The sequence below is a fragment of the Hylaeus anthracinus genome, unplaced genomic scaffold (assembly GCF_026225885.1).
Source record: "Hylaeus anthracinus isolate JK02 unplaced genomic scaffold, UHH_iyHylAnth1.0_haploid 11978, whole genome shotgun sequence".
Taxonomy (NCBI): Eukaryota; Metazoa; Arthropoda; class Insecta; order Hymenoptera; family Colletidae; genus Hylaeus; species Hylaeus anthracinus.
The window spans coordinates 4760185-4787674 of NW_026534326.1; the positions used below are offsets into that span (position 1 = coordinate 4760185).

Here is a 27490-nt window from a genome sequence, read left to right on the forward strand (position 1 = left end):
TTGAATTTTTAACAACATAAAATAGCACCCAGCTACCGTTAATTTTCATACAAGTGGCGCCTTCAGAATGAATTTTTCCCTTTAATCCTTCTATTTCGAACCGGTCGCGATTAACGACGGGTGCGTCAGGGTGAACTGCGCCTAATTCTACTATGCTTAATACGGCTCCCGTATCAATTAAGAATTCGCCTTCTCCTGCCCCCAACTCCTTCGCTTTGACGCGAATTCGTGGGGCGGGTGCCTCTCGAAGGGAGTCCTCGGAGTCTTGTTCCGGAAGGTTACCGTCCTCGAATTTGAGGAGGTCGCGCGATCCGCGCCCGCTCTGTTGTCGTTGCGTGAACGGGCGCCGTAGGAGTTTAAATGTTTCGTCTGACTCCGATTTTCTCCGTGTTGTTGACGCGATGCCCTAACATGTTGCGATTCATCATAGTGTTGCGTACGTCGCGGTGGCGTTTGGTTTCGCGATGCACTCCTACCATGATCACAAGGGCTACTCGATCCACCCTTGATCCTACGGCAGTTAGAGGCGAAACAAGGCATGGATAACCAAAACCCCTAACACGCATGTCTACTTTACATACATCTTATGCGAAGACTTACATTGGTAACGCATTATTCTACATTATTCAAGATTATCAGTAGTACTATCAAGTCTTATACACGCTAACTTAAGTATATTAACATGAACAATTTTAAATTTATTTGCTGATAAAACAATTTCAACATTTAAATCGTTTAATTTTCGAATTATTTTATAAGGACCAGTCCAATAAGAATCGAATTTCGATGTTTTAGGTTCCCTTAGCAGGTATACATCATCATTTAAATTAAATTTGTGAGAGTTTGCATTTTTGTCATAATGTATTTTACTTTTTTCTTTAGCTCTTTCAAGGTTTTTTTTGCTGCCATTGCCTGAGTAATAGTGACCCTTGTGAGAAGCTGATCTAAATACTGGATAAAGGTTCGCGGAACTTCCTGCTTCGCAAACTCGGAAGGAATTACGGCCTTTGCACCAAAAACCAATTCATGTGGAGTAAAACCTGTGGACTCATGTACAGAGGTATTGTATGAAGATATACCAAATCTTATCCAATCGTCCTAATCTGATTTTGTGCAGTAATGTTTAAGATAGTCTATGAATACACGATGAGCTCTTTCCAGAGATCCTAATGACTGAGGGAGAAATGCAGTAGAGGTAATTCTTTGAATTTTAAAAATCTTACAGAAGTTTTTCATAATTCCACTAATGAAATTACTTCCCTGATCTGTATGAATAGCCCTAGGACAACCAAATTTACTGATAAACTGTTCGGACAAAGCGGCAGCGACAGACACTGAATCGATATTAGGTAAGGGAATAGCATCAGAATACTTTGTTAAATTATCCTGAAGCGTCAGTAAATAACGATTGCCTCTTAAAGTTGAAAATAATGGACTCACAATGTCCATCTGCACCTTTTCGAACGCGACCTTGGAAGTGTCAGTAATTCGCATGGGTTGTCTAGTCTTTGCAGAACGAATTTTATTCCTTTGGCATATTAAGCAGGTACGTACAAATTCTTTAATTTGCCTTCCCATACCAGGCCAATAAAAATGTTCTCGAATGCTGCTATAAAGTTTAATTATGCCTTTATGACCCCCTATTATAGACTCGTGAAACTCCTTAATAATTTCAAATCTCCTTGAATGAGACGGAGTTTCAATTTCACCAGTGCAAACTGTAATTATGTATTTGGAGTCATTCAAAACTTGATTTATCGTATCTATAATAAAATTCTATTCAGTGGGTTCAAGATTATTGTCATTCTTTCATATACTAAAGGTTTTCAAATTTGAGGAATCTAATAGGTGCTTTAATGGAGGAAACAATGTGAACAGGATTTGGTTTATCCTGAGAAACAGCTTTAAAGAACAAATGGTAAATACGAATTTTATCAGCAGGGAAGGTCATGGCATCACCGACATTCAAAGAATACTGTTTGAGTTGATCAATGGAAAACCCTCTTCGTGGTAGAAAATAGACAAGGTTGTCTCTACGTATAAAAAGGTAATCCTTACTATTAAAAATTACAGGTAATGGAGAGAGAACAGTTGTATCAGTTGTTTGTCTGTTAGAGTCCAATATTAAAATTTTGTCTTTTTCAGAGTCATTAGCGGTTTTTTCACCTGGGATCCCCCGCGCGGTCTTGGTCGCGAAAAAACTGGATATGTGCTGAGCAATCACTAGGTTCCTCGGGGACCTCTGCCGTGACATCGTCGTCAACAATCTACTGGGCATCACAGCCTCCGCTACAGCACACTCCGAAAAACAACCAGGCTCGTCAGCCTCTGCCACAACAACAGTCGCAAAAACAGGCTACCCACACCTCTGCCGCGATCCAAGATTACGCAAGGCTTGCAACTCTGGCAGCCTTATCGGAAACGGACTACCTCCAATGACATCGGGAGCGGTTGCCTGGGGCACAGTCATCCCGTCCAACCGATCGCCCAAAGGAGGCTCATCACTAGTCCCCAACCGAGGTGATCCCTTACCGTTAATATTAGCTTGAATACATTCATTCCCAACAGAGGGCAAACTAACATGAACTTGTATCACTTTATTTAAAATGTCACATCTGTCATCATCATCAGAACAAAAGCATTTTTCCACATTAAGGTTTTCCATTACCTCTTTTACTTTTTCCTTTCCTTTTTCTTTTGCTCCTCCATTCACCCAAAAAATTGAAGCTATCATTTCCTCATTACTATAGTCAACAAAACGGTTATCAACCCTGCTCGTACAAGTATTTGGAACCGATAACTGGTCTGCGCAGTCCAGCATCTTTTTCAAACGCTTTGAGCAAGGTTTAAGAGACTTTTCTACTTGAGGAAGACTTGACGGAGAGTCATGAGTTTCGTTGGATGGAATTGTATTTCGAGAAAGTGCATCAGCATTAGAATTTACTTTACCAAGTTTATACACAATATTGTAATCATACTCGTTTAATCTAATTCTCCATCACATAATTTTAGAAGCTGGATCTTTCACATTATGCAGCCAGATCAACGGCCGATCCGTAACGATCCGTAACTAAAGTGAATTGGTGACTGGCGTTAGAACAACCTAATCCATCTGCGGAAAGGTGAAATTGATAAGGAAATTTATTGATTATTTCTAAAATGCTAACTTTCTCTATTTCGGTAAGATGCTCAAAATTGAAAATTTCTACCAACTGGGCAAATCGCTGTGCATGCGCATTTGATCGATTTAGGTTAGAGTCCGTTTCTCGAGATGAACGTTGTGCAGGGTTCCTAACCTCGAAATCCTCTAACTCAACAGGGAGTACATTTAGGACAATTTTATCAGTGGTAGTATTAATTACAAATACTTTCGTATACATTCTCTTGAGCTGCCAAAACCTCCCCCATATAAACCCCTGGACCAACGTCCATTCTTCTTATATATCCCGTTTCATTTTTATTCCTTACAGGGACTGAAATTAGGACCTTAATGCGTGGAGGAAGATCGAATTATGTAAATGCTGAAGAAGACTGTACCTTTTTCCTAATTTCAAGACTATTCGGAAGCTTGTCTCTGAATATCACCGTAGCATCCTGTTTCTCGAGGAAGGAAACCCCAACGATTCCAGTTTGCTTTATTGGAAAATCATTATCAACGACTTGGAAGTTAATGGGGATTTGATTAATAGGGATAATAACCTCACCACAAGTTATGTTATAAAGTAAGACTTAGTGTATAAGTAGTGTTAAGAGGAAGAAATGTAAGCGGAACGGAGTTCCGCTTGTACTCCCCAAAGAGAATAAAATATAACTAACTAACTAACCTCACCACAAGTCTGAATGATTCCCGGAGAGATTCCAGTAAGATTAAGAACAATTTGTGTATTTATTACTATTAAATCCATATTCCAGTCGAACTACTAATGAACTGGACTCTGAGAAACTTGAACAGTGGGCGATACAATGGTATCTACGCGTGCAATTAAGGGTTTGTCCTGCGATGCGTTTGTTCGAGGGCCCCTGTTGAAGTTTAAATCCTGTGAAAACTCTGCGGGGAGAAATCCGGATGTCCTGAATTTAGAAGGCGAGTTCTTATTAAAACACTGTTCCTCTGTATGCCCGCTTTTTCCACAAAATCTACATCTAAGTGTCCTGCGAACATTTGACTCTGCATTTAGCGAGTTTTTACTAAAATACCGTTCCTCCGTATGCCCGCTTTTCCTACAAAATCATGGACTCCAAACTATCTGCCTGATCTCTAATCATTAGCATTCTGATATTAACATTAAATAAACCTCTCTTGAATCCCGAAATCGCAGATCTCTTAAGGAGAACCCTGACCCCCTCAGATTGCTGAAAATCAAAGTTCTCCTTTACCGCCGTGAGTCACCTATCCAAAATTTCGTTAACCCGTGCTCCATAACCCTCGACACTCTCCCCATTACCTTGATAAGCATTTTTAACTCATCGTAAATTCGATCTATATCAAAAGACTGCACAAAAATTGATTTAATTATATTTATTAGTTCCTTTAAAGTATTCGGCTCGCAGCTGCCTGCAATCAACTGGTCTACATGCCCACATATTTTGTTCCGTATTAGAGCTAGTAAATTTATCCTATCCCCAGCCCTAACTCGGGAATTCGCGAGGTTACATTGTCTGATAAATTTTGTTAAAGAACTAGCTTTACCATCAAACATCGAGACTAGATTAGCGGCCATTTTTAACGGCATAAACGCAATTTCCGAAACATTCGAAGGTATTTCAATATTTTCAGTAGTAGACGTATTTGAAGATGAATATTCACTATTTGTACCAGAAGAAATATTTTCACCCAAAGCAACTTGTAACGGCACTTCACCCATTTCATTGCACTGTTCTACAATAGAAATCTGATTATTCGCGGAAAACTGTACTCCCACATCCTCAGTCTCAAAAGAACCACTACTACTCAAGGCTCCTTTTCGCCCTTTTTTGAACTTTCTAAATCCCGTAATGTACGGAGGCATGTTTTTTTTTACAACAAAATCCGAAAAATATTATATATTTATATGTATAAGCTTTGCGAGCGGAAAAGAGCGAATGTATATATATATATGTACGCAGCAATCAATAATTCACCAATCCTTCTCCTGAATCCTCGTCCAGCTATCCTTCTCCTGAATCCTCGTCCTGCGATCTTTCTCCTGAATCCTCGTCCAGCTATCCTTTTCCTGAGTCCTCGTCTTGCGATGATCGTCCCTCGATCTGATTCAGCAGGAAGACCCGTGGGCAAGGTGCATGTGATCAACGATTATTAACTTGCACAGTCGTCGAGATCACCTTTTCCAACATTTGCCCTTGCTCCTGCAATGACTCAAATGCCCCGAGTTAATAAAATTATTTAATGTAGGAAAGATCCCACCGCTGTCACCAATTTTGTTCCGAGTCCGTGCGGTTTTATTTTTAAGGACTTAGGGTTTTTCTGGCGTTCAGGCCGCATGTGACAAGATTATTAGAACTACATGCGACTTAGCCAGGAATAAGTTAATTTAAGATAAATTAAGAAATGAACTTTATTATAACTGTTTAAATATAACTAATTTAACACAAAAGTTGAATTTCTTTACTTTAAATACAAGCTTTTACAATAGAAGTCTATACTAGTTAACGGTCGCTATGCGAGTGAGTATTAATAAATTGTTTTAAATAAAATGCAATAAAAAAAAAAACGAAATACCATAAATTCAAGAAAATCGTAGTTGGCGCTAAACTAACTTCAAACAGAATTGCCAAACGCAAGGTGTTCGCGAAAACTGCCGAAATAAATAACAATTGGTTTTATTGACTCGAAAATATTTCGCGTCTTTTATTTTTAACGATTTGCCGGCTTCGATGATTCGAGCGTGGTTATTTTATTCTTCTGCGCAAGAATAAGAAGCGGAACTTTCGCTAATTCGCGTGACGGTTATAGACAAGAACTCGAACAGGTGATCGAAAACTTGTAATGTTCTGATTAGCGTTTTGAAATGTAATGAATACGATCGACAAGCGCGCGGCCGGCCCGAAGGCGATCGGGATCGATCGGGGGTCTTCGGTTCCTCGCTCCTCTCTCCGCCGCGGAAGTCAAGCTACTCGATCCACCCAAACTCCCGAGCGGAGAGAGGGGCACCCCGCCGGCGCAACCACTGCTCCTCGATCGGTAGTTTATTGTATATACAGATATTTACAAATTAAAATTAAATACGTACAACATTTACAATCGGGATTATTTCCCGAACACAGGGGCTCATTCACATTCGATAACAACGGGCAAACGGGTCTCTGCTGCCATCTAGGAGTGACATGGGAATTAATTTATCTTTATCAAAAGTAACGATACGCAACACATGATACTCGAACGAGGTGATACGAGTACTGCGCGAGCGACAAACGAAGAACACACACACCGCGACAACTTTACCCATATCGTGTCAAATAAATCTCCCTAAAATTGATCTTCCTAAATTCGACGGTCGTATCGAACAGTGGATCACTCTCAAAAACGCTTTTACGAATATGATACATAAATATTCTGGTTTGAGCAACGTCCAAAAATTAAACTATCTTCGACTCTCATTGTCTGGCAAAGCAGAAGACGCGATTGACGCACTTATGATTAGCGAAGATAATTATGAAGTGGCGTGGAAACATTTAAATGAAATGTATGATAATAAACGCGCACTTATTCTTCGACACGCTACTCTTATTCGCGATACTCCCGCGATGAAAAACAACTCGTCTGAATCGATTCGAGACCTCGCAAGCTACATGCAACTTCACATACGTTCTTTACAACCACTTGGGATTGGCTCAGATCTTCTTACAAGCATCGTAATCTCGAAAATGTCTAAAGAGATTAGAAAGGGTTGGGAAACGACACAGACAACAACAGAAATCCCCAAAATTACAGATGTTTTTAAGTATTTACATATGGCCGCGCACCAATGCAAAGAGTACGACATAGAACAGACTGACGATTCAAACTCGAATAACAACAAACACGTTTATCACTGAAAAAGCAAGATAATGGATATGCGGTGTCACAAATTTCAGAAAATAGATAAGAAACGTATAAACCCGTACCAGTCTCGCGATTTCTTACCTACAAAGAGACAGAAAACACGCGTCTTTGCGACAACTTCCAATTTGCTATGTAGAATTTGTAACACTGGATCACATCCAATTTATTCATGTAAAAAATTCTCAATCCTACCAGTTGATAAACGAATTGAAGCTGCGGAAAGGGCACAAGTATGCATCAATTGTCTCCGACCAGGCCATAGTCCTGAAAACTGCAAAGCGGGACGATGTCGCATTTGCAATAAACTCCATAACACACACCTTCATTAGAAAACATCTTCTAATTCGGAAAAAACGACATGAATAGAATTAGATCATTCACGACCATGCGTTTCCAAGTGTCGTCACATTTCTCTTGTAACTGGTGGGTTATTGAATGGAATAATGGCCACCGCAATTGTTTACGTTTTCGATCGTGATCAACAACCGATTAAATGTCGAATATTAGTAGACACATGTTCGAATGCAAATTTTATGACAGAGAGATTAGCTACAAAATTACGACTTCCCAGCAAAAATCAATCAATAGCCATCGAAGCTTTAAATCAACTAAATACTGTCACCAAAAAGATTGTAATTACCGTAATAAAATCTCGCGTTTCAAATTACCAACGAAATTTAATATTTTTTACGATACCAAAAATTTCTGGATTCTTACCTGACACTCAAATAGATCGATCAAAACTTTCAATTCTGGCTAATATAAAATTAGCAGACCCACGTTTTCATCAACCAGCACCCATCGACACGCTGATCGGCAAGCACTTTCATGCCTTAGCATCGGACAAATAGTGTCCAATAGTGAGAGTGTGGGTGTGCGACCGCTACCTGCTCGACCCCTTTGGGGCACCGTCATTTCCTTCCCGACCTCCCTGGGGATGAGTTGCATGCATCCAGGCTAAGCAACACTCGAACGCGTAACCTGGCGACCGACTGAGTCGGCGCCCCGACCCGCGACGGTTCTACCGCACCGCACCGAGCCCGAACCTGTTACAGGGTAACGAATTACGATACTCGCGGCCTTTACTTACCACATCACGCAGTGGTAAAACTCTCTAGAACGACGACCAAAGTACGTGTAGTTTTTGATGCATCAGCAAAATCCAGCAGTGGATTATCACTAAATGATACGCAAATGATAGATCCTACCATTCAAGATGACATTTTTTCACTACTTTTACGATTCAGGATGCACCCGTACGTGTTAACCGGAGACAGAAAAAATGTATCGCCATTTTCTTGTACGACCAGAAGATCGAGAATATCAACGTATCCTATGGGGAGACGACAAGGGTGAAATCGGAACATTTGAATTAAAAACCGTTACATTCAGATTGTCATCAGCCCCATTTCTCGCTATTCGTTGTTTAAAATGACTCTTAAAAGGGATCTTTACGTGGACTATTTATTGACCGGTGCCAATTCAATTGAAGAAGCTATCACGTTGCGTGATGAAATTATACAATTACTTAAACGGGGATGTCTCAACATAAGACAATGGGCATTAAACGAACCAAATATTCTAACTGGGTTAACTAAAGATAAAATTCATCCGAAATACTTTGATGATTCTTCGATAGTTAAGACCCTAGGCATTTACTGGAACGCTCAAAATGATTCGATTTCATACACAGTGAATTAAAAAATAGAAGTAAAATTGACAAAACGCACAATTTTATCCGACATCGCAAAAATCTTTGATCCATTAGGATTACTTGGTTCAATTACAATAATAGCAAAATTAATAATACAACGCCTATGGCAATTAAAACTTGATTTGGACGGATCATTATTACCAGAAAATATATATACAGAATGGATAACTTATGTAAATCAGCTCTAGATACTCAATAGTAGTATATTTGATCGATTCGTTTCACAACAAAATTCACAAAAAATAGAATAACACGGATTCTGCGACGCGAGCGAACGTACCTATGGTGCTTGTTTATATGTACGATCAATGAATAAACATGGGATTTGGAAGGATTTCGTTATCAAGCGAAATTCAAAGTGTAATTTTTTGGAGTGATTCTACCATTGTTCTAAACTGGTTGAAAAAAGAACCACCCGTTTTAAAAACTTTCGTGGCTAATCGCGTAGCCGAAATTCAATCAAAAATTGAAACATCTACATGGCGTCACGTCAGATCTCAAGACAATCCTGCGGACGTACTTTCACGTGGACAACAACCGCAATTTTTCATAAATAATTTCATTTGGCGTCACGGGTTCAGCGTTCATCTGGTGCTAACGATCCAATCGCGTTAACACCTGGTCATTTTTTGTTTGGCAATTCCCTTACGAGCTTATCAGAACCCGATTTTCGATCGTCTCTATCCAACAAGTTGTCAAAGTGGCAACATATACAAAAAGTGAAACAAGACTTTTGGTCCCGATGGCACAAGGAATATATCAATCATCTGAATGTTCGCCATAAATGGACCAAGGGTTCACATAACATCATGGAGGGCACTATCGTCGTGCTAAAAGACGATCATCTACCACCACTACAATGACATCTCGGACGTGTCGAAAGAGTACACCCTGGCAACGACGGTGTCGTTCAAGCAATCACTATACGAACAGCAAATGGTGGCATCTATAGGCGGAATGTGAAGCTCTTGGCGCCACTTCCTGTAGAAAATTGACCATTAACAACAAACAGGTGACAATTATTCATTCGTTTTTTAACTATGTCGATCGATTAAATCTCTCAACGGGGGGAGTATGTTCTGTTTCCCACAGAGTCGTTCAACCGTCTTGATCTTTCGAGAGTCTGTCGTTAACCAAATAACGACGAATCAGCTGTTCCGAAAAATCAATATATCGATTGGACGTTGACACGGCTAACCAGACAAAGACAGAATTAATATATTTCTCGTTTCACTCATGTTGAATTCATTTGTCTTAACCCATTGACAGGGTTCCCGGCATACTTGAATGCAATTCACTCGATTTCCTCCTCTTTTCTCAAGAGGGGTCAACGAAATAATCGAATCGAGCTGCAGTTGTTCAGTTTCTCAAAGACTTTAGACCGAAAACGATCGACCTCATCAGACACAGTTCTGATCAAAAAGTTTTCGTGTTAAGGTAAACGGACGCGATATCAGACACGGTGCTGAATTAAAATCACGTATCAATTGGTCGTTAGAATCCTTGATATTCGGCTTATTCTGATTGTACAGCATTCAACGTAAGATTGATTGACTGAGGTCGATCATCGAGACTTCGTCAACCATCTTCGTTTTCCATAATCAATCAGTCGAATAGTGCCGAATAATCTTTGTGTTTCGGCCGTTTGGAATTTTTTTCCGATCGACGGTGTTTGTCGCACGTCTGGCTTTGTGCGCGCCTCACGGACCCCCACTCTCGGTACTCCGTTTTTGTGTGCTAACGGCTTATCGTCGCCACGTTCCGAAACCGAAAAAGGTCAGTCGGCCAATTGTATCGCCTGCAAATAAACCACCTGCTAACGAGGATCGATCATAATCAATTTTGTCGCACTTTTAATCTGCCTGATTCCGAATCCTTCTACCGCTTCGCGGTTGTCTTGTGCGTCGAGTGCAGTCCCGAAAATCTTTCGACGACTCTCGCACATTTTGGATTCAGCCAATTGATGTATCGAATTACTAATGATTGGTCGAATAGAGTTCAACGCGGAACTCAACCAATTATTTATCGTTCTCGACTTGCGTTGGTCGAAAAAGAGTCGTAATATCGAGGCTCAACCAATCGTCACGATTTCGAAATTCATACATCAAGAAAACGACGCGTCTAGGGCAGGAATTGTCAGATACAGCCCTACCGATGAGTCTACTGACAATTCCAAGACGAAACGCACGCACTCCGTAAATTCGATCCATTTGAATCAATCACTCAATATTAATTTGGCGAGTGATAATCCGATTGTTTGTATCTTTTAAAAAATTTCAGAAGTAAAAGTATGCAACAATAAGCAAAAATTTACCAATGAAAGTAAATTTGATTGTGACATCTTCCTAACGTCACTCGTGCCACTGCAGCTATTATCAAATAACCAGTCAATTAAGCCAGAAATTTTAGTTTGGAAAAATCCACGACCTTCAACTCTACGATTTTGCAGACCGATTAAAATCGAGTTCCTGCACGAAAATATAGACGCAACTGTACGTAAAATAGAATATATTGAGGAGCAAATAAAGTCACTTGTTCCCTTCATTACAGTCGTAGATGGAAAAGAAATTTCTATTTCATATAAATTGGCAATGACGATGATTGATGGTAAAGTTTGCAATGCTGCATCATCCACATCATCTACACAGCGTTGTTATTTATGTGGAGCGATATCAAAAGACTTCAATAACATTGACATGATGTTACAAAAAGAAGAAGGCCATTTGCGTTTTGGACTCTCCATGTTACATGCGTGGATTCGCTTTTTTAAATGCTGTTTGCATTTGTCATATAGGCTCGACATAAAGAAATAGCAGATACGGACGAGAAAAGAAAAAGAAGTAATGAAAAACCGTAAAGCCATTATACAAAAAAGTTTTCGCTCACAATTGGGGCTAGTCGTGGATCGTCCAAAGTCTGGATACGGAAGTTCGAATAACAGCAATACGGCTCGGCGTTTTTTCCATAACCCGGAAGTATCTGCGGCTATAACAGGAGTTGACGAACACCTAATAAAGCGATTTCACGTTACTTTGCAAGGGTGGGAGGTTGTGGGGGGGAGTGGGTGGGTTTGTCCGAGAGGGATTTCAAGGGGTGAATTTTGTAGAGGGCATCAAGGAGAGTCGCCCCAAAAGTTTTTTTGAATTTTTCAACCCCTTCCGTCATCCCTAGCCTGTTTCAAAGAGGCGTTTTTCTACACCCTCCCCTTTAAAGGGTGAATAAACCCCTTCACGTCAACCCTTGCCAATGCAACTTTACACACGCCTAGGGGACACTTCAAAAGTACTCTTCACGCAGTTTCATTTCAATCGGTTGAAAACTCCCATAGTTACGACGGTTTGGAAAAGTGTCCCGCTAATTGTTTGAAGCAGTGTAGAAGCACTAACTGATGAAGCACTAGCTTTAGAGATTGTCATGATTCAACATCTACTCAGCTATAACATCTTCTTGGAGATGTTATAGCTTGGAGAAGTCATAAGCAATCATATGTGACTCTCTCAACCTGTCAAGCTGAATACTTGGCAATGAGTGATGCATGTCAAGAGTTGATTTCGTTGAATAAGTCAATCAAATATGTCATTGGAAAAAATCTTTTTCCAGTCACAGTTTGGTGTGACGACAGATCAGCTGGTGACTGCACAAAGAAGGACGGAAGTCACAAACTTTAAACATTTGATGAAAATTTAGAGGACAATAATCAGAGGCTTCTAGACAGAGAGAAAACTGGTAGTCGAAAGCATATGGCTGATACTCATAGAGATTTTGTTAAACAATGTGTTGATGAACGAAAAATTAAAGTCAGTTGGATTGCAACTAAAGAAAATTTAGCAGATATAATGACGAAACCATTGCCATTAGACGCACATAAATATATAAAAGATAAGGTGTTAAATTATAATTAATTTTAGAGAATTTAGAGATATATTTCGTAAAATTATATATATATTAATTTGTATTGTTATGTTCTGTTTGTTCACAGATAAACGCAATTAAGAGAATAGAGCCTAAGAGAAATCTAGATCTCAACTGATTTCAAGAGATGAACTTAAGAGGAATAATGTATTTAAGAGAAATAACATTAATGTTTAAGTTGTTTTCTCGATATAAATGTTATACTTTTATCTGATAATATTACTGCAATAGCTTTATCAAATGAGATAAATAGGATAAATTTTAGAGAATTTAGAGATAAAGGAGGGAATGTGAGGAAAGAGCCGAGTTTGGGCATTCAAATATGAGTTGCGAGTGGCGCGAGCGACGCTAGGCCGGTGGGAGGGCATAGAGAGAGCGCTGTGATTTTGGACTTTTGCCGAGGATAGTGGGAGTGAAATTTGGGCTATCGGTGAACCCGCGAGTGCCGGAAAAGCGAGTGAAAAGGGAGAGAAGAAAGGAAGATCGAAGAGGAGGGAGGAAAGAAGATAAATCAGTCTCCCTAGCGAAGGAAACCTTCCTCCAGGGAGTATACAACTATGGAGAGGGGAATGGTAGATATTGAGAAGGAAGGCCGCCTGGGGGAAAAAAAATTCCCCAGGCTGGTCGACGTGCCTAGTGGCATAATGTTCAGAGAAGAGACTGTTACGCTATCACCTGAACTTAGCTTTGTAGCGTATTTCTACGCCTAAACTTTTATGGAACAATTACTTTTGCCAGGGGAAGGTAATCTCGTACTCGTATATAGAACACAGCTTTTTGGATTTTCTTTTCTTTATTTTCTCTTAATCAGACGAGCACGTGTCGCGACGCTAACCACGCTAACGAACTTCTCTAAAAACTCTCTTTGCTGCGTCTCTTATTCAAAAACGACGAAAACCTCTTTATGCTAAATTCTCTAGCTTAGATTGGTAACGCTGCTTGAACCTATGACTATATGTAGGTCCCTACAGCTTCATGGCATGTAGCGCCACAATGCGGAATAGCTTTAACACTACCGCATGTAGTATATATTTATATTCAAATTAGGAGCGGAATTCAAATGGATTAACGCATTGAATCAACGAACTGCCACGTACATTGTTAAAACATTCAACGTGGGTGATCAAGCGTGGGAAAGTCGAAAGTCAGGAGAGAAAAGGGAACGTTCGCTGAAAATACTTAATAGATTCATTATAGGCCGTGTCGAATCGCCGTTTCCGTTGGAATGCATTTCTTTAGAATTTGAGTCGAGTTAGCTTTTGTTCCAGCTCGTAAGATCCTTGAAAATAACAGACTCGCGCTGTACCTCGGTTCGCGTTTCCGGCGACTTCTTTAAGAGGGTAATAAATTTCCTTAAGGGTTGCTGTGTCTCGCTGGCGCGAGAAATAGGTATTTATGGGGAAAAAATTACCAATCATAGAATTTACGAAAAACAATAGCAATGCGCAGAATTACGTAAATAATTTAGACACGCACTTAAACTTTTTCGAGGCAGTTTTAGACTATAAGAATTCTTCGATCAAGAAAAAAGTAAATTATATACGTATATTCCGAATATTACAGGAGTTTCACGGGTATATTAAAAGTATTAGGATAGTGAACAAAAGAATCGCTGAGGTTACGTTTAGAGACGCGTATAAAGGTATGGAACATATAGAAAAATCAAAGAAAAAGAAGAAAAGACTTGTGTGTACAAAATCCCGCGAAGAGCAACCGGAAGGTGGGGGGTTTGCAGAGAGTGGGAGTACTCACCCAAGGAATTAATAGAACTAGCGGAAGAGGGTCAAGGTATCATCAGTGCGGAAAGGCTGAAAAAACGTATAAAAACTGAAAAGGCAATAGACTATAAAGAGTCGATGTTAGTGCTAGTGAAGTTTGCAGGTGATACGTTACCTACCAGAATAAGTCTCTACGAGGGTGCGCTCAACATCAACATCGATCCATATGTCAAAGGAGTGAAACAATGTTTCAAGTGCTTAAAGTATGACCACTTTAAAAATATATACAGAGCGGAGGACAAAAAGTGCTTCATCTGTGGGGAGAATTACCACGGGAGGTACAACGGTGTGCCAAAATGTGTGAATTGCGGCGAAAGCCATGGATCATTGAGCAGAATGTGTCTCCACTGGCAGATGGAAAGCGCCACAAATAAATTGATGGTTCATAAAAACATAGCCTTCAGCGAAGCAAGAGAAGAGAGAAACTTCCCAAGCTTACCTAACAGGAGAATGTACAGAGAGGCAACGTGAGAGGACAGGCCGTGTCCCATTAAGAAAAACCCTTGGGAAAAGAAAATCAAAGAAAAGGAGGTAACGTTTGTAAATAAGAATAGATACAATGTTCTCAACGACGAAAATGAGGGTTATGAGCCAGGTAACTGGGAGGCGAAAAACTTAGAGACGGGAACAAGATACTAGGATCATACCTACCAAATAAACAAAAAAACACAAAAACCAAAAAGAGAATTCTCAGAAGATGACATCGAGGCAGTCATAAGCTGGATCACAAACTTCAACATGGAGGGCATCATTATAAATAGAATTAATAGAAATAAAAAAATATACCATCCAAGGAGAATAGATTTGGACGACTCGGATTATAAACCAGCAAGAGCAAAAAGAGAGTATATGGAAGGTAGAAAAGCATGGGAAAGAGAGGATAGAGTGAGGAAAGAATTGCCTAAATACGCCCCAATTAAGGAGGTCGAGAATAACAGAAAAGCACTAGTAAGAAAAAATCATGGGATGATAAGGTCAACTTTTAAGAACGAGAAAAGATTTGGAAGGACATATAGCAGAAGGCCGAGGTTTCCGAACGTGATACCTAGGGATACGGGGAGAGACGAGGAAGAAAAGAAGAAGGCGACAAAGATCGCAAAGGAAATAGATGAACTAAAACCAGCCCAGATCATAGGCAGTTTGGGATCAGAAAGAGATGCAAGGGATGCACAAGAAGGAAAAGAACAAGAATCGAACATCAGAACAAATATGATGTCGGACGAAGAGTGGGAAGGTGAAACATCGATAACCGATAAAAAAGAAGAAGAAGAGGAGACGATGCTCATACACGATGAGAATATGGAGGATCTACTGAAGTTCGAATCCATTGGGGCCACGGTAGAGGTGATAGAAATCAGCACGGTAGAAGAAAGAAGCCCATCAGAGGGACAAGCGAAAGAAAACAAGGAAATGGAAAATAACGAGTACCCGGAAGACGGAGAAGAATGGGGAACTCCGCAACAGGGAAGAGAAAGGTAAGCGGTTGCCTGAGTAAAATAAAAAATAATTTAAAAGTCAGTTACAGGTAAAATCAGTTAAACTTGAGGACTGTTTACGACACAGTAGGGACATAAGAAACTAATAGGTGAAATAATTCAGATAACTTATACAGTTTATTATTAAAGTATACATCTAAAATATAATTTAATAATAAATTATTTTCAGATTATGTCGAATTATGTAAAGATAGGCTTTTGGAACGCGAATAGCATTATGAATAAAACAATAAACTTATTAAATTGTATCGACGAATATGATGTGATGTTTGTATGCGAATCATGGGTAGAAAAAATACAAGAAAAGAATATTAAGGGATACTTAGTAGTATATAATAATATTCCGGAATTCGAAGGGAAAAGAAGAAACGGAACGTCAGGTACGGGTATGATTATACTATATAGAGAAGAATTGAATATTAAAGTGGTAAATGAGGAATACGAGCCGAGAAAATTCGAATTCATGAACGTAGATATTATGAATGAAGATAACGAGGCGGTTTATAATATAATATTTCTATATAGAAATCCAGGTAGCAATTTCACCAAGGAAAAATGGAAATACTTGTTTGATAAAATGAATATTAAGGATAACACTGTAATAATAGGAGATCTAAATGCAAAGCACACGAGTTGGAACTGTAAGAGGGAAAACACGTCAGGAAGTGCATTGGCTATAGTATTAGAAGAAATAGAAATGGAAATAGTTAACACGGAAACAATAACTAGGATTGACCTTATCATTACACACCCATATATGTTAGGTAACTTAACATACTCTGAGTCTAACATTAACCTAGGATCTGACCATCAGATAATTAACTTAATATTATACGCAAATGATAGTATAGGTTTAGATAACTATCGCAGCAAATTTGCGAGAAAATCTGGCAGACTGTATGATAAAAAAGAAAATGTGAATTGGGATAATATAAGGGAAGAATTAGAAAGGAAAAAGGATAAAATAATGGAAGAATTCAAGAAAGCTGAGGATATAGGAAACAAATATAAGGTATGGGTAAGCAATATCAAGGAAGTATTTATACTAGTTAAGGGAAAGGAAAGTAGGACAAGTAATAGACAGGTAAACAATCGAGACAACATACTACAGAATAATAACCGAAAAGTAAGGAATCATAATGAGAGGAAACCGAACCATGCGAACAATAAAAAATTCGGGTGGGACGAAGAATGCAGAGTTGCTTGGGAAGCGTAGATACAAAGTAGTAAGAGGCTATGGAATGCAGGGAATATGGAAGACCATATTATCATGGAACAAAATAGAAAGAGATGGAACAAAATGAGAAGAGAAAAGAAAGAAAAAGCATGGGAAGAATTCACGGATCAAATTTCCAAAGAAAACGACATAGGCAAGATCTGGCAAAAGGTAAGGAGTGTAAAAAATTACTACACCAAGAAAAAATCAGCTATGAATAACAAAACTAGGAAAGAATTAGAGAAAAAAGAAATGGAAGAAATTAAAAGGAAAAATTATGAACTAAACAATCCATTCATAGGAATAGAAACAGAAATCAAAGAGTACAATGAAGGAAGGGAATCTATATGATCCAAAAAGATAGAAAACACGGAAATAATGTTAACAATCGCATCACAAAAAGGCAAAAGATCGGCACCAGGAAACGACGGGGTGGATTACAAGATCATAAACGAATTACCAGGGTTCATGAGGAACGTGTATTGTGAATTGATAAAAGAGAGCTGGAACAGAGAAGAAATTCCCCAGGAATAGAGAGAAGGCCGAATATGTTTCCTGGATAAACCGAATAAAGCTGCATTGAGACTCATCACACTTACCTCGTGCGCAGTAAGATTTTGGAGAAAATAATTAACAGAAGGTTGTTAATGTAGGCGGAAACTAATAATATAATCGATGACACGCAGTCGGGTTCCAGAAATAAGAGGTCGACTCTGGATAACTTGAATAGATTAATAACAGAAATCAAGTACAACCGAATGAAAAATCTGGACTCGGCAACAGTGTTCGTGGATATCAAAGGACTGTACGACAATGTCGACTTCAAGAAATTGATAGAGATACTCATGAAATTGAAGTGTCCCGAAAAAATAGTAAAGTGGCTTAAGGGGGTAGACACGGCACGTGACCTCTCCAATTCGGAAGGTCGGTATTACAGCAGCTACTCTCTGCATAGAAATAGTGTTACCATTAAATATGCGGTAGCGGAGGAAAACTAGATGGAGCTGCTCGTTATTGCCATACAGTATAATTTCTTCTCAACAACATATACTGTATACTTCTTCCTTGAGTGATTCTGAATGCTCAGCGTAGGAAGTAGTAGTATTCTGTTCCACGTTGCGTATTATGTTTGTGTAGTGCGGTCACACTTCACCATCACGCGTGCATATACAAATAGGAGCTAGGTTGGGGGACCCTCGGCGCCGCTGCGGAGCCTCGTGAGTTGCTCCGCGCTATCGAGAATTTGGAAAACTTTAACAATTTTTTACGCGACAACGGTTCATCTCCGACACGTGGCCCCTTTGAAGCTGTTTACCTACTCCTCGAGTAGAATTTTTTAAAATTAAAAAAAACTTTGACCTTAAATTTTGAGGTCATAATGGATTTTGAGGACGGTGACCAATAATTTTTATATACCCTGTACACCCTGATTTTATTTATAAAAATAAAGAAGTTTAACACGGCTTCCATTTCCGGTGGTTTTAGCGAGTGAATGTAGAAAAGGTGTGGGCAAGGAAAAGTGAAGAAGTTGGGGTGAAGGAAGTGAGAAAGGAGGTGCGATAGTGGGTGTAAGGGGAAAGAGTGTAGGGCGGATGGAGAGTGTGTGAAGGGAGAGTGAAGGGAGTCGCAGGAAAGTGTCAGGAAGAGAATGATAGTGTGAGAGAAAAGTGAGGTTAGGAAGATTAGAGGTACGATTTGAGATAGCAAGGGAGACGAAGGAAAGACGCGGAGAAGCAAGGGGAATAAAGGGAAAGAGAGGAAAAGGTGGAAGGAGTTAAGAGAAGAAAGGGCTGGTAAAGATGAAGAAGGGAAGTGGCCGGTACGGTCAGGAGGAAGAGGTAGGGTGAGGGGAAGAAAGAGATTTAGGCGGGAAGACGACAGAGTAGGAAAGAGAGGCACGTAGCGAAAAGGACGGGAAGAAAAGAGTCGATAAGAAGGAGCCGGTAAAGTAGGGCGCGGGAAGCAGGTGATAGAGAGCAGGTTAGGAGCGGAGGAAGAAGTGAGGGATATAAAAGGAGAGAAAAAGGGGGGAGCAGAGGGCTGGGGCTAGAGACAAGGAGTGCAAAGGGAGGAGGCGGGGAGAAGGTAGTGAAAGGGGTAAGAGGAAGAGAAGGGAGCGAGGGAAGGAAGAAGGACCTGGAGGACTTCTTTAAAGGGGGGAAAGGGAGGGTAAAGAGGGGGAAGCATCGGGGGGAGGAGGAAGGGACATATTTCAAAAAATTGGGCTGACTCCAAGGTCGCCAGGCAGGAAGGATGAAAGAGTGGATAGAATGGGAATAGAAAAGTAGATAAGGATCATGACGGAGTTGAGGGGGGAGATGAAAGAGATGGGGGAGAAATTTGAGGGAAGGATAGAGGAGACGAGGGAGGCGGTACGAGAGATGGGGGAGACTTCGGAGAGGACAACGAGGGGGCAGATGGGAGATATAAAAGAGCTAATAGAGGGATCCATTCGGGAACTGAGGGAGGAGATGAGGAGGAGAGACGAGGAGTGGAGGGCAGAGAAGGAGGAACTAAGGGAAAAAATAGAGGAGCTGGAAGAGTGGGTAAGGGAGATAGGGGGGAGAGACAGAAGAGAGGAAAGGGGCGAGGGGGAGAGGGAATGGAAGGAAAAGCTGAAAGAGCTAGAGAGAAGAGTGGAAATGGCAGGCAGGGCCGAGAGGAGGAAAAATATAATAATTAGGGGGATAAGAACGGATAGGGGGAAAGAGATAGAAGCGGTAAAGGAGGTGTTGAAGAGAATAGGGGTAGAAGTGGAGGTGGAAAGCGCAAGGCAGGTTGGGCAGATTGGGGAGAGTGGAAAGGGAATGGTGGTGCCAAGGCTACAAAATGAAATGATGAAAAAGGAGGTTTTTAGGAAGAAGAGGGATTTAGGGAGAGGAGGAGAAAGAATAGAGGAGAACCTTACGCAGAAGGAGAGGAGAATACAGCGGAAATTGAGGGAGATTGCAGAGCAGGAAAGAAGAGCGGGTGGAAAGGCGATAGTAGGATATGGGAAAATATGTATAGGGAACACATGGTGGAGGTGGAGTGAGGAGGAGGAAAGGTTAAAGGAGTGGGGAGGGCATGGAAGAGAAGGCAGGGAGGTGGAAGGGATTAAGGGGAAGGGAAACGGGGAGAGGAGGGAGGAAGGGGAAGGGAGAGGATAATGGGTAAGGGTAGGAGGGAACGAAAAAAGGATGGCGCGGAGGAGGGGAGAGGGGGAGGGGTTGCAAAATCGCATTCTGGAACGTGGCGGTATTGAGTAACAAGGACAAAGAATTTTGGCAGGGACTAGAGGAATGGGATATAATGGTGTGGATGGAAACTTGGACGGAGGAAAAAAGTTAGGGGAAGATAAGTAAGAGATTGCCGAGGGGTTGGTGGTGACACCAGCCAGCGAGGAGGGTAAATAGGAAAGGGAGGGCGATTAGAGGGATGGTGTTAGGGGATAAGGAAGGAGTTTAGGGGGAATAAGGGAGAGGAAAGAGAGGATTTGAGAGAGAAAGAAGGGATTATAACAAGCAGATTTGAAGTAGAAGGGAAGAAGTGGAGAGTGGTGGGAGTATATATAAATCAGAATATAGAAAGAAAGTTAGAAAGAATTAAAAAATGGATGGAGGAGAGCGGGGGGGAAGGATAATAATAAGAGGAGATATGAACGCGAGAGTAGGAGAGAGGGGAGGGGGAGCATGGGATGATGAGGAGGAAAAGATAGGGGGAGGGAGAAGATCGAGGGATAAAAAGGTGAATGGGGTGGGTAGAAGATTGGTAGGGGTAATTGAGGAATGTGGGTGGGGAATTTTAAACGGGGACATAGAGAGAGACGAAATAGGGGAGTATACATACACGGGAGGGAGGGGAGATTCGGTAATTGACCTGGTGATGGTGGATGACGAAACCAGGAGGGCATGTTCCAGGTTGGTGGTAGAAGATAAGGTGGACTCGGATCAAAGGGAAGGGAACGATAGAGAACATACATGTGTTAAACTATCTGGTAGACAGGGCATTGACGAGGGAGAGAGGAAAGGTAGTAGCGCTATTTCTAGACCTGAAGGCGGCCTTCGACACGGTGGATAGGGAGGTGTTGTGGAGAACGATGAGGGACAGGGGAATAGGGGAGGGGTTGGCGGAGAGGGTAGAGGAGATATATCGGGTGACGGAAAGTAAGGTAAGGGTGGGGGGAAGTTGGGTAGCGGGTTCTGGACGGCAAAGCGGCTGAGACAAGGGTGCCCGTTAAGCCCGATCTTATTCAATATCTTGTTATCGGATTTGGAGGATAAGATGAGGAGGATTGGTGCAGGAGGAATCAGGGTGGGGAGAGAGAGGGTTAGGGTGCTAGCGTATGCAGATGACATAGTGGTGGTTACGGAGAAATAAGAAGAGATGAGGGTGGTGATGGCAGAGTTGGAGGGGTATTTTGAGGGCAAGGGGCTAACAGTGAATGTGGGGAAGACGAAGATAATGAGGTTTAGAAAAGGAGGGGGGAGATTAAAGATGTTTAAGTGGAAATGGTGAAGGAAGGAGGTGGAAGAAGTGAAGGAGTTCAAGTATTTAAGATGTATATTTGAAAGGAATGGAGGACAAGAGGAGCAAGTAAGGGAAAGGATTGCGAAAGCGGCGGGGATGATGAAACAGGTGTGGGGGATAGGGCAGAGGGTGTTCAGAGGGAAGTGGGAAAGGAGGTTGTGGCTATTTGATAGGCTAGTATGGACAGTTGTGAGTTACGAAGCGGAGACTTGGGGGTGGAAGGAGTGGAGGAAGCTGGAGGCGCTAGAGGAGAGGTATATAAAGTGGGTAATGGGGGTGGAATGGAGGACGCCGGGATATATGATTAGGGAGGAGTTAAAGAGGGACAAGATGAGGGTGAGGACAGCTAAGAGGGGATGGAATTATGAGGAGAGGTTGAGAAGGGGAGGGGGCAATAAGTCGGCAAGATTATGTTGGGAGGAGTTGAGGAAGAGAAGGGGAAGAAGGGGGAGGTGGGAAGAAGACAGGGAGAGGTTCTTTGTGAACAGAGGATGGACAGGGGAAGAGATGGAAAGGATTAGAGAGGCGGGAGGGATTGAGTACAAGGAAGTGGAAAGGGTAGATAAGGAAGAACAGAGCAGGGAGAGAGGCGCAAAGGCGGGGGAATCAAGGTATAACAGGTGGTATAGGGAGATTAGGGTTGAAGGGATCCCGGAGTATTTAAGGAGAGGGGAGATGGAAAAGGGTCATGAGATACAGGATGGGGGGGGGGGGGAATGAGAGAGGCGAGGTATTGGATGGAGGAGGAGGAGAGGGTTTGTAGAGTGTGCGGGGGGGAAGAGGAGACGTGGGAGCATGTATTGGAGCGGTGCGGGAGAACAGGGGGAGGAAAAAGAGAGAGGGATAGGGGAAAGGACTAAGGAAATTTTGTGCGAGTCGGGGAGGGGAGAATGGTGGATGAAAAAGTTAGAGAGGATAAGAATGGATGTAGGTCCACTCTCTCTCTTGCGTTGTCTTGAGTCTTTTGTTTTGTTTTGTTTTTTTTTTTAGAGATTAAGTGTAGGATAAGGATAGGTTTAGGATAGAGTAAGTTACGAATAAGGTTAAAGTAAGTTTATTATAAGTAAGGAAAATGTAAATGGAAGGGGGCCATGCGAACCCCTTGGAGATGCATTAAATATATACATATAAGAAGTTTAATACAAATTACTTTTTGAGTTGATACTAATTGATTATAAAAACTGATACCTACATATCCTGAAAAATCTATTATTAATGTTTCCTATTTCCCATAAATATTTTAAAAGAAGCGTTTAAAAAATATTCGGATAATGTGAAATTTATGTTTAGAAGATGCGTATTGAATATTCGGGCAATGTTGAATAAATCTTGAAAATTAAGAGATTCAAAAAAAAATTAAATCAATTTTATATTGTGTTTCATTTATTCATAGATTTTACTTTTATTACTTTATTTCTTGTGATTGAATTAAATTGAAACAAGTTATTTTAATTTTTTTTATCTCGGTGGGAATTTGAATATCAGATGAATATATATTTTATATTCGGGAAAAAATATATTGTTGCGAATATTAAATAAATATGTATTTTATATTCGGGAAATAATATTTTGTTATGAATATCAAATAAATATGTATTTTACATTTGGGAAAAAATATTACATTCTAAATATTGAATAGATATTCATTTTATACTTAAAAAAAAGGATTTTTTTTTCTAAATCTAGAATAAACATCACATGTGTATTTAAATATTAAAATGAGATTCAATCTCTTTTATTGGATGAATATGTATTCAATATTTTGTGCTACTAGGGTATGTAAACCTGACACAAATTGAAAAAGAAGTCAGAAAAAAAAGGAAGAAAAAAAAGAAAGAAAGAAAAGGAGAAGAACAGAAGAAAGAAGTTGTGCAATGTTTGTTTAATATAATTAAATTGTTATTTACAAACTATAAGGACGTAAATTTTGATAAAAGATTGTAGAAACTCCTTTCGCATCATGACTTCTTTTTCAAAGCGATAAAAAACATAAAAATTGCACAATATTGTATACAAATAATCTCAATATATAAAAACGTAGATTCCATAACAAAACATGGTACAAACGGAAGATAAAGTAAAAAAAAAAATAAGTGACCGGGGTCGTAACCGCTTCCAGCGCAAAGATGATCGTCTTCGCAACATGGCACTCTATCGACTGTACCACACTGCTTCTATAATATCTCCGGCTCTTATAATCGGTTGACACTCGACAATCGAAATTTAGCTATTTTTAAAAATTTATTTCTCGAAAACGAAAGAGAGTCGCGTCTTCTCACTTGCAGAGATTGTTCTACATACCCTTCTTTACATATGAAAAAGATTTGATTAAATAATTCGGGGGACACTACGCGATGTCTCCTTGTAAGCTATGTGAACGTGGAACCTGACTTAAAAAATTAACTTTTTTTACGGAAAATGATAGTATTTCGTTTGTAGTTCCATCAATTGATAAGTAAAAAAAAAATTGTAACAACCTAATACTAAAATCGAAACGAAACACTATCATTTTCCGTAAAAAAAAAGTTAATTTTTTGGCAGTTGGGTGTCAGGTTTACATACCCTAGTAGCACAAAATATTGAATACATATTCATCCAATAAAAGAGATTGAATCTCATTTTAATATTTAAATACACATGTGATGTTTATTCTAGATTTAGAAAAAAAAATCCTTTTTTTTAAGTATAAAATGAATATCTATTCAATATTTAGAATGTAATATTTTTTCCCAAATGTAAAATACATATTTATTTGATATTCATAACAAAATATTATTTCCCGAATATAAAATACATATTTATTTAATATTCGCAACAATATATTTTTTCCCGAATATAAAATATATATTCATCTGATATTCAAATTCCCACCGAGATAAAAAAAATTAAAATAACTTGTTTCAATTTAATTCAATCACAAGAAATAAAGTAATAAAAGTAAAATCTATGAATAAATGAAACACAATATAAAATTGATTTAATTTTTTTTTGAATCTCTTAATTTTCAAGATTTATTCAACATTGCCCGAATATTCAATACGCATCTTCTAAACATAAATTTCACATTATCCGAATATTTTTTAAACGCTTCTTTTAAAATATTTATGGGAAATAGGAAACATTAATAATAGATTTTTCAGGATATGTAGGTATCAGTTTTTATAATCAATTAGTATCAACTCAAAAAGTAATTTGTATTAAACTTCTTCATATATATATACTTTCTCCGGAAAACATACGAAAACAGCGATACGGAATATGAGGGGATTATGAAAATCTGCAGGCAGTGACATCATAGTAGGAGCATATCATGAGACAAAATCATGTGACAAAATCACGTGACCAAGAGTATAAAAATTGTGCTGCAGATTAAACTGCATTCAAACCGTTCTGTAGTGACCCCCCAGCGAAGAAATGAGTGCAACCATGGAAGAACTCTTGGAAATGGAAAGTCGATTGTGGGACCAGGCCGATCGATTAACTTCGCAAGAAGAATACCTCGCATGGGAAGAACGATGCAACGAGTGCCTCGAGTCGCTGGAAGAACATAGTCGAGCAAAATGCCCTCGATTATCGATCGGTGTTCAACAATCGTTGATCGCTCGCATCGCGCGTCTCGATAGTCTAAAGTATTCGTTACGCAGACGTTTCGTGTACGAAGGTGCCGGCCATTCAAGCACTGGACTCTTGTGGCGTGAAATAAACAAACAACACGTGTTGTTTTAAATTCCCACTACATCGAACCGCGTAACTTTCTTCAGGATGCGAGAGATGTTGTGCTCGAGCATATATGGGGTGCATTGGTGAAACATAAGACACTAAAAGTGAATACCGCGTTTAATGGAGAGTTTGTAGCGGGTGATAAACGCTCAAACAAGACTATCAGCACGAAAAACTGTGAAATCTTCGGCGCGATCAATCTCGAAGAGTGGTACGAGCAACGCGTCGTCGAACCCATCCTAGCATCGCTGGAAGAATTTCAAGAACGGGATAGCGGATGGGCGCTGTCGCGTATACTCAATTTAATTGTTAACGTGAATAAATATATACCATTGCATGCAGGATGTACCATACAATTACCACGAGAAATACAACTAAAGAGAGCTGTAATCAACGTATGCTCGAACGACAATGCATGTTTCGCGTGGTCAGTGGTGGCTGCTCTGCATCCAGCCGAAAGTCACGTATATCGGACATCGGCATATCCTCATTACTCAACAGTGTTGAATATCCAGGATATCGAATTTCCAATGACATTGAACCAAATTAAAAAGTTTGAACACGCTAACAGCATCTCCATCAACATCTACATCACTGAAGAAAAGAAGGTTCTACCGATACGGCTCGCCACACGGAAGATGGAGAGACATGTCAATTTGCTGTATTTAGAAGGAGCAAACGGCGTGGGGCATTTCGCGTGGATCAAAAACTTATCGCGCCTCGTGAACTCACAATTGAGTAAAAATAATCATCGAAAATACTTTTGCGATAGGTATGTATATAATTCTTTTTCTTTTTAAATATGCTATGTTTAAAAAAAAAAAAAATATGTCTTTTTTTCGTTGCAGATGCTTGTACTACTTTAGTTCCAGTGAGAAGCTGGACGCTCACACCGTAGATTGCGAGAAGATGAATGATTGCGCAATCGTATTACCAGATGATGACAGCAAGTGGCTCAGCTTCAACAACTACATCCAGAAAGAGCGACTTCCATTTGTGGTGTACGCCGACCTCGAGTGCATTCTAGAGAAAACTGATCGAGGAGCGCGAAAATACACGTATCAGCATCATAAAGTATTTAGTATTGCATATTATGTTCAATGCGCGTACGATTCGTCCTTGTCGGTATACCGATGTCGTCGTGATGCGAATTGTGTTTCCTGGTTCGTCGAAGAATTAAAGAATTTGGCACATTTTTTTAAATCAATTTTATCAAATAACATACAAATTGATGATTTAACGAGCGAACAGCAGGAGACATTTCGCAACACGACGCATTGTCACATTTGCGAAAAACCGTTGGGAGAAAACGATACGAGGGTGCGCGATCATTGCCATCTAACCGGTCGGTACAGAGGTCCCGCGCATTCCAATTGTAGTCTAAATTATAAAAACTCTTTTTGCATTCCCATAGTTTATCATAATTTGTCCGGTTGCGATTCGCATTTTATTATCGAAGAAATAGCTACAGCCTTCTAGGGTGCCATCAGCGTATTGCCGATAACAAAAGAGAAATACATCTCATTCACAAAAAGTGTCGAAGATCCAAATTGACCGTCGCGAAATTGTATAAAATTGAGATTCATCGATTCATACAAATTCTTGAGTACCAGTCTCGATAAATCAGCGTATTTCTTAGATAAAAGCAAATTAAGAATTTTACGAACCGAATTTCAAAATTTGTCTATCGAAGATTTCGAATTATAGACACGGAAGGGTGTTTTTCCGTACGAGTACATTGACTGTGCCGAAAAGTTGGAACAATCATGTTTGCCATCGCGCGAATCATTTTACAGTTCCTTGACCGGGTGATACAGTATCGGAGAGCGAGTACGCGCACACCGAGAACGTGTGGACACGGTTTTCCATTCAAACGCTGGGCGAGTATAGCGATTTGTATTTGAAAACAAATGTCTTGCTGTTGGCCGATATTCATGAAAATTTTCGTGAAAGCTGTATAACAAGTTACGGACTCGATCCCGCGTATTATTACACTCTGCCCGGTTTTATGTGGGATGCCATGCTGAAGCATACAAAATTTAATTTCGAATTACTAACAGATATCGACATGGTCCTGTTTATCGAACGCGGTATACGCGGCGG

The 27490-nt window shown here is 40.0% G+C and overlaps 3 protein-coding genes and 1 long non-coding RNA gene across 19 annotated transcripts; all 4 read left to right on the forward strand.

Moving 5' to 3' along the window:
- The first annotated feature begins 543 nt into the window (after window positions 1–543).
- LOC128896834 (uncharacterized) lies at window positions 544–3705 on the forward strand. Of its 9 annotated transcripts, none has more exons than XR_008462126.1 (6): window positions 544–1060; window positions 1118–1349; window positions 1422–1546; window positions 1942–2047; window positions 2146–2520; window positions 3471–3705. It is a non-coding gene; the product is annotated as an uncharacterized LOC128896834 (long non-coding RNA). The 9 variants fall into 9 exon arrangements; XR_008462122.1 differs by lacking the exon at window positions 3471–3705 and adding an exon at window positions 3013–3131; XR_008462125.1 differs by lacking the exon at window positions 3471–3705 and adding an exon at window positions 3038–3054.
- Window positions 3706–14057: 10352 nt separating this feature from the next.
- Window positions 14058–18413, forward strand: LOC128896814 (uncharacterized). 8 transcript variants are annotated; one of them, XR_008462113.1, is made up of 4 exons: window positions 14058–15921; window positions 16112–16322; window positions 16468–16954; window positions 17070–18413. XR_008462113.1 is itself a non-coding variant. In XM_054160322.1 (2 exons), exons 1-2 carry the CDS (start codon window positions 15185–15187, stop codon window positions 16128–16130), a joined length of 756 nt encoding a protein of 251 aa, XP_054016297.1. In that variant the 5' UTR covers window positions 14058–15184; the 3' UTR covers window positions 16131–16457. The 8 variants fall into 8 exon arrangements, 1 of the variants encoding a protein (XP_054016297.1); XR_008462111.1 differs by having other exon boundaries at window positions 16468–17767; window positions 17845–18412; XR_008462110.1 differs by having other exon boundaries at window positions 16468–17329; window positions 17460–18412.
- Window positions 18414–19455: 1042 nt separating this feature from the next.
- Window positions 19456–20307, forward strand: LOC128897005 (golgin subfamily A member 6-like protein 7). Its single transcript, XM_054160624.1, has one exon. It carries the CDS (start codon window positions 19456–19458, stop codon window positions 20305–20307), a length of 852 nt encoding a protein of 283 aa, XP_054016599.1.
- Window positions 20308–24986: 4679 nt separating this feature from the next.
- LOC128897006 (uncharacterized) lies at window positions 24987–26866 on the forward strand. The gene is made up of 2 exons (XM_054160625.1): window positions 24987–26159; window positions 26236–26866. The coding sequence occupies exons 1-2, from the start codon at window positions 25918–25920 to the stop codon at window positions 26864–26866; spliced, it is 873 nt and encodes a 290-aa protein (XP_054016600.1). The 5' UTR covers window positions 24987–25917.
- The last annotated feature ends 624 nt before the right edge of the window (window positions 26867–27490 follow it).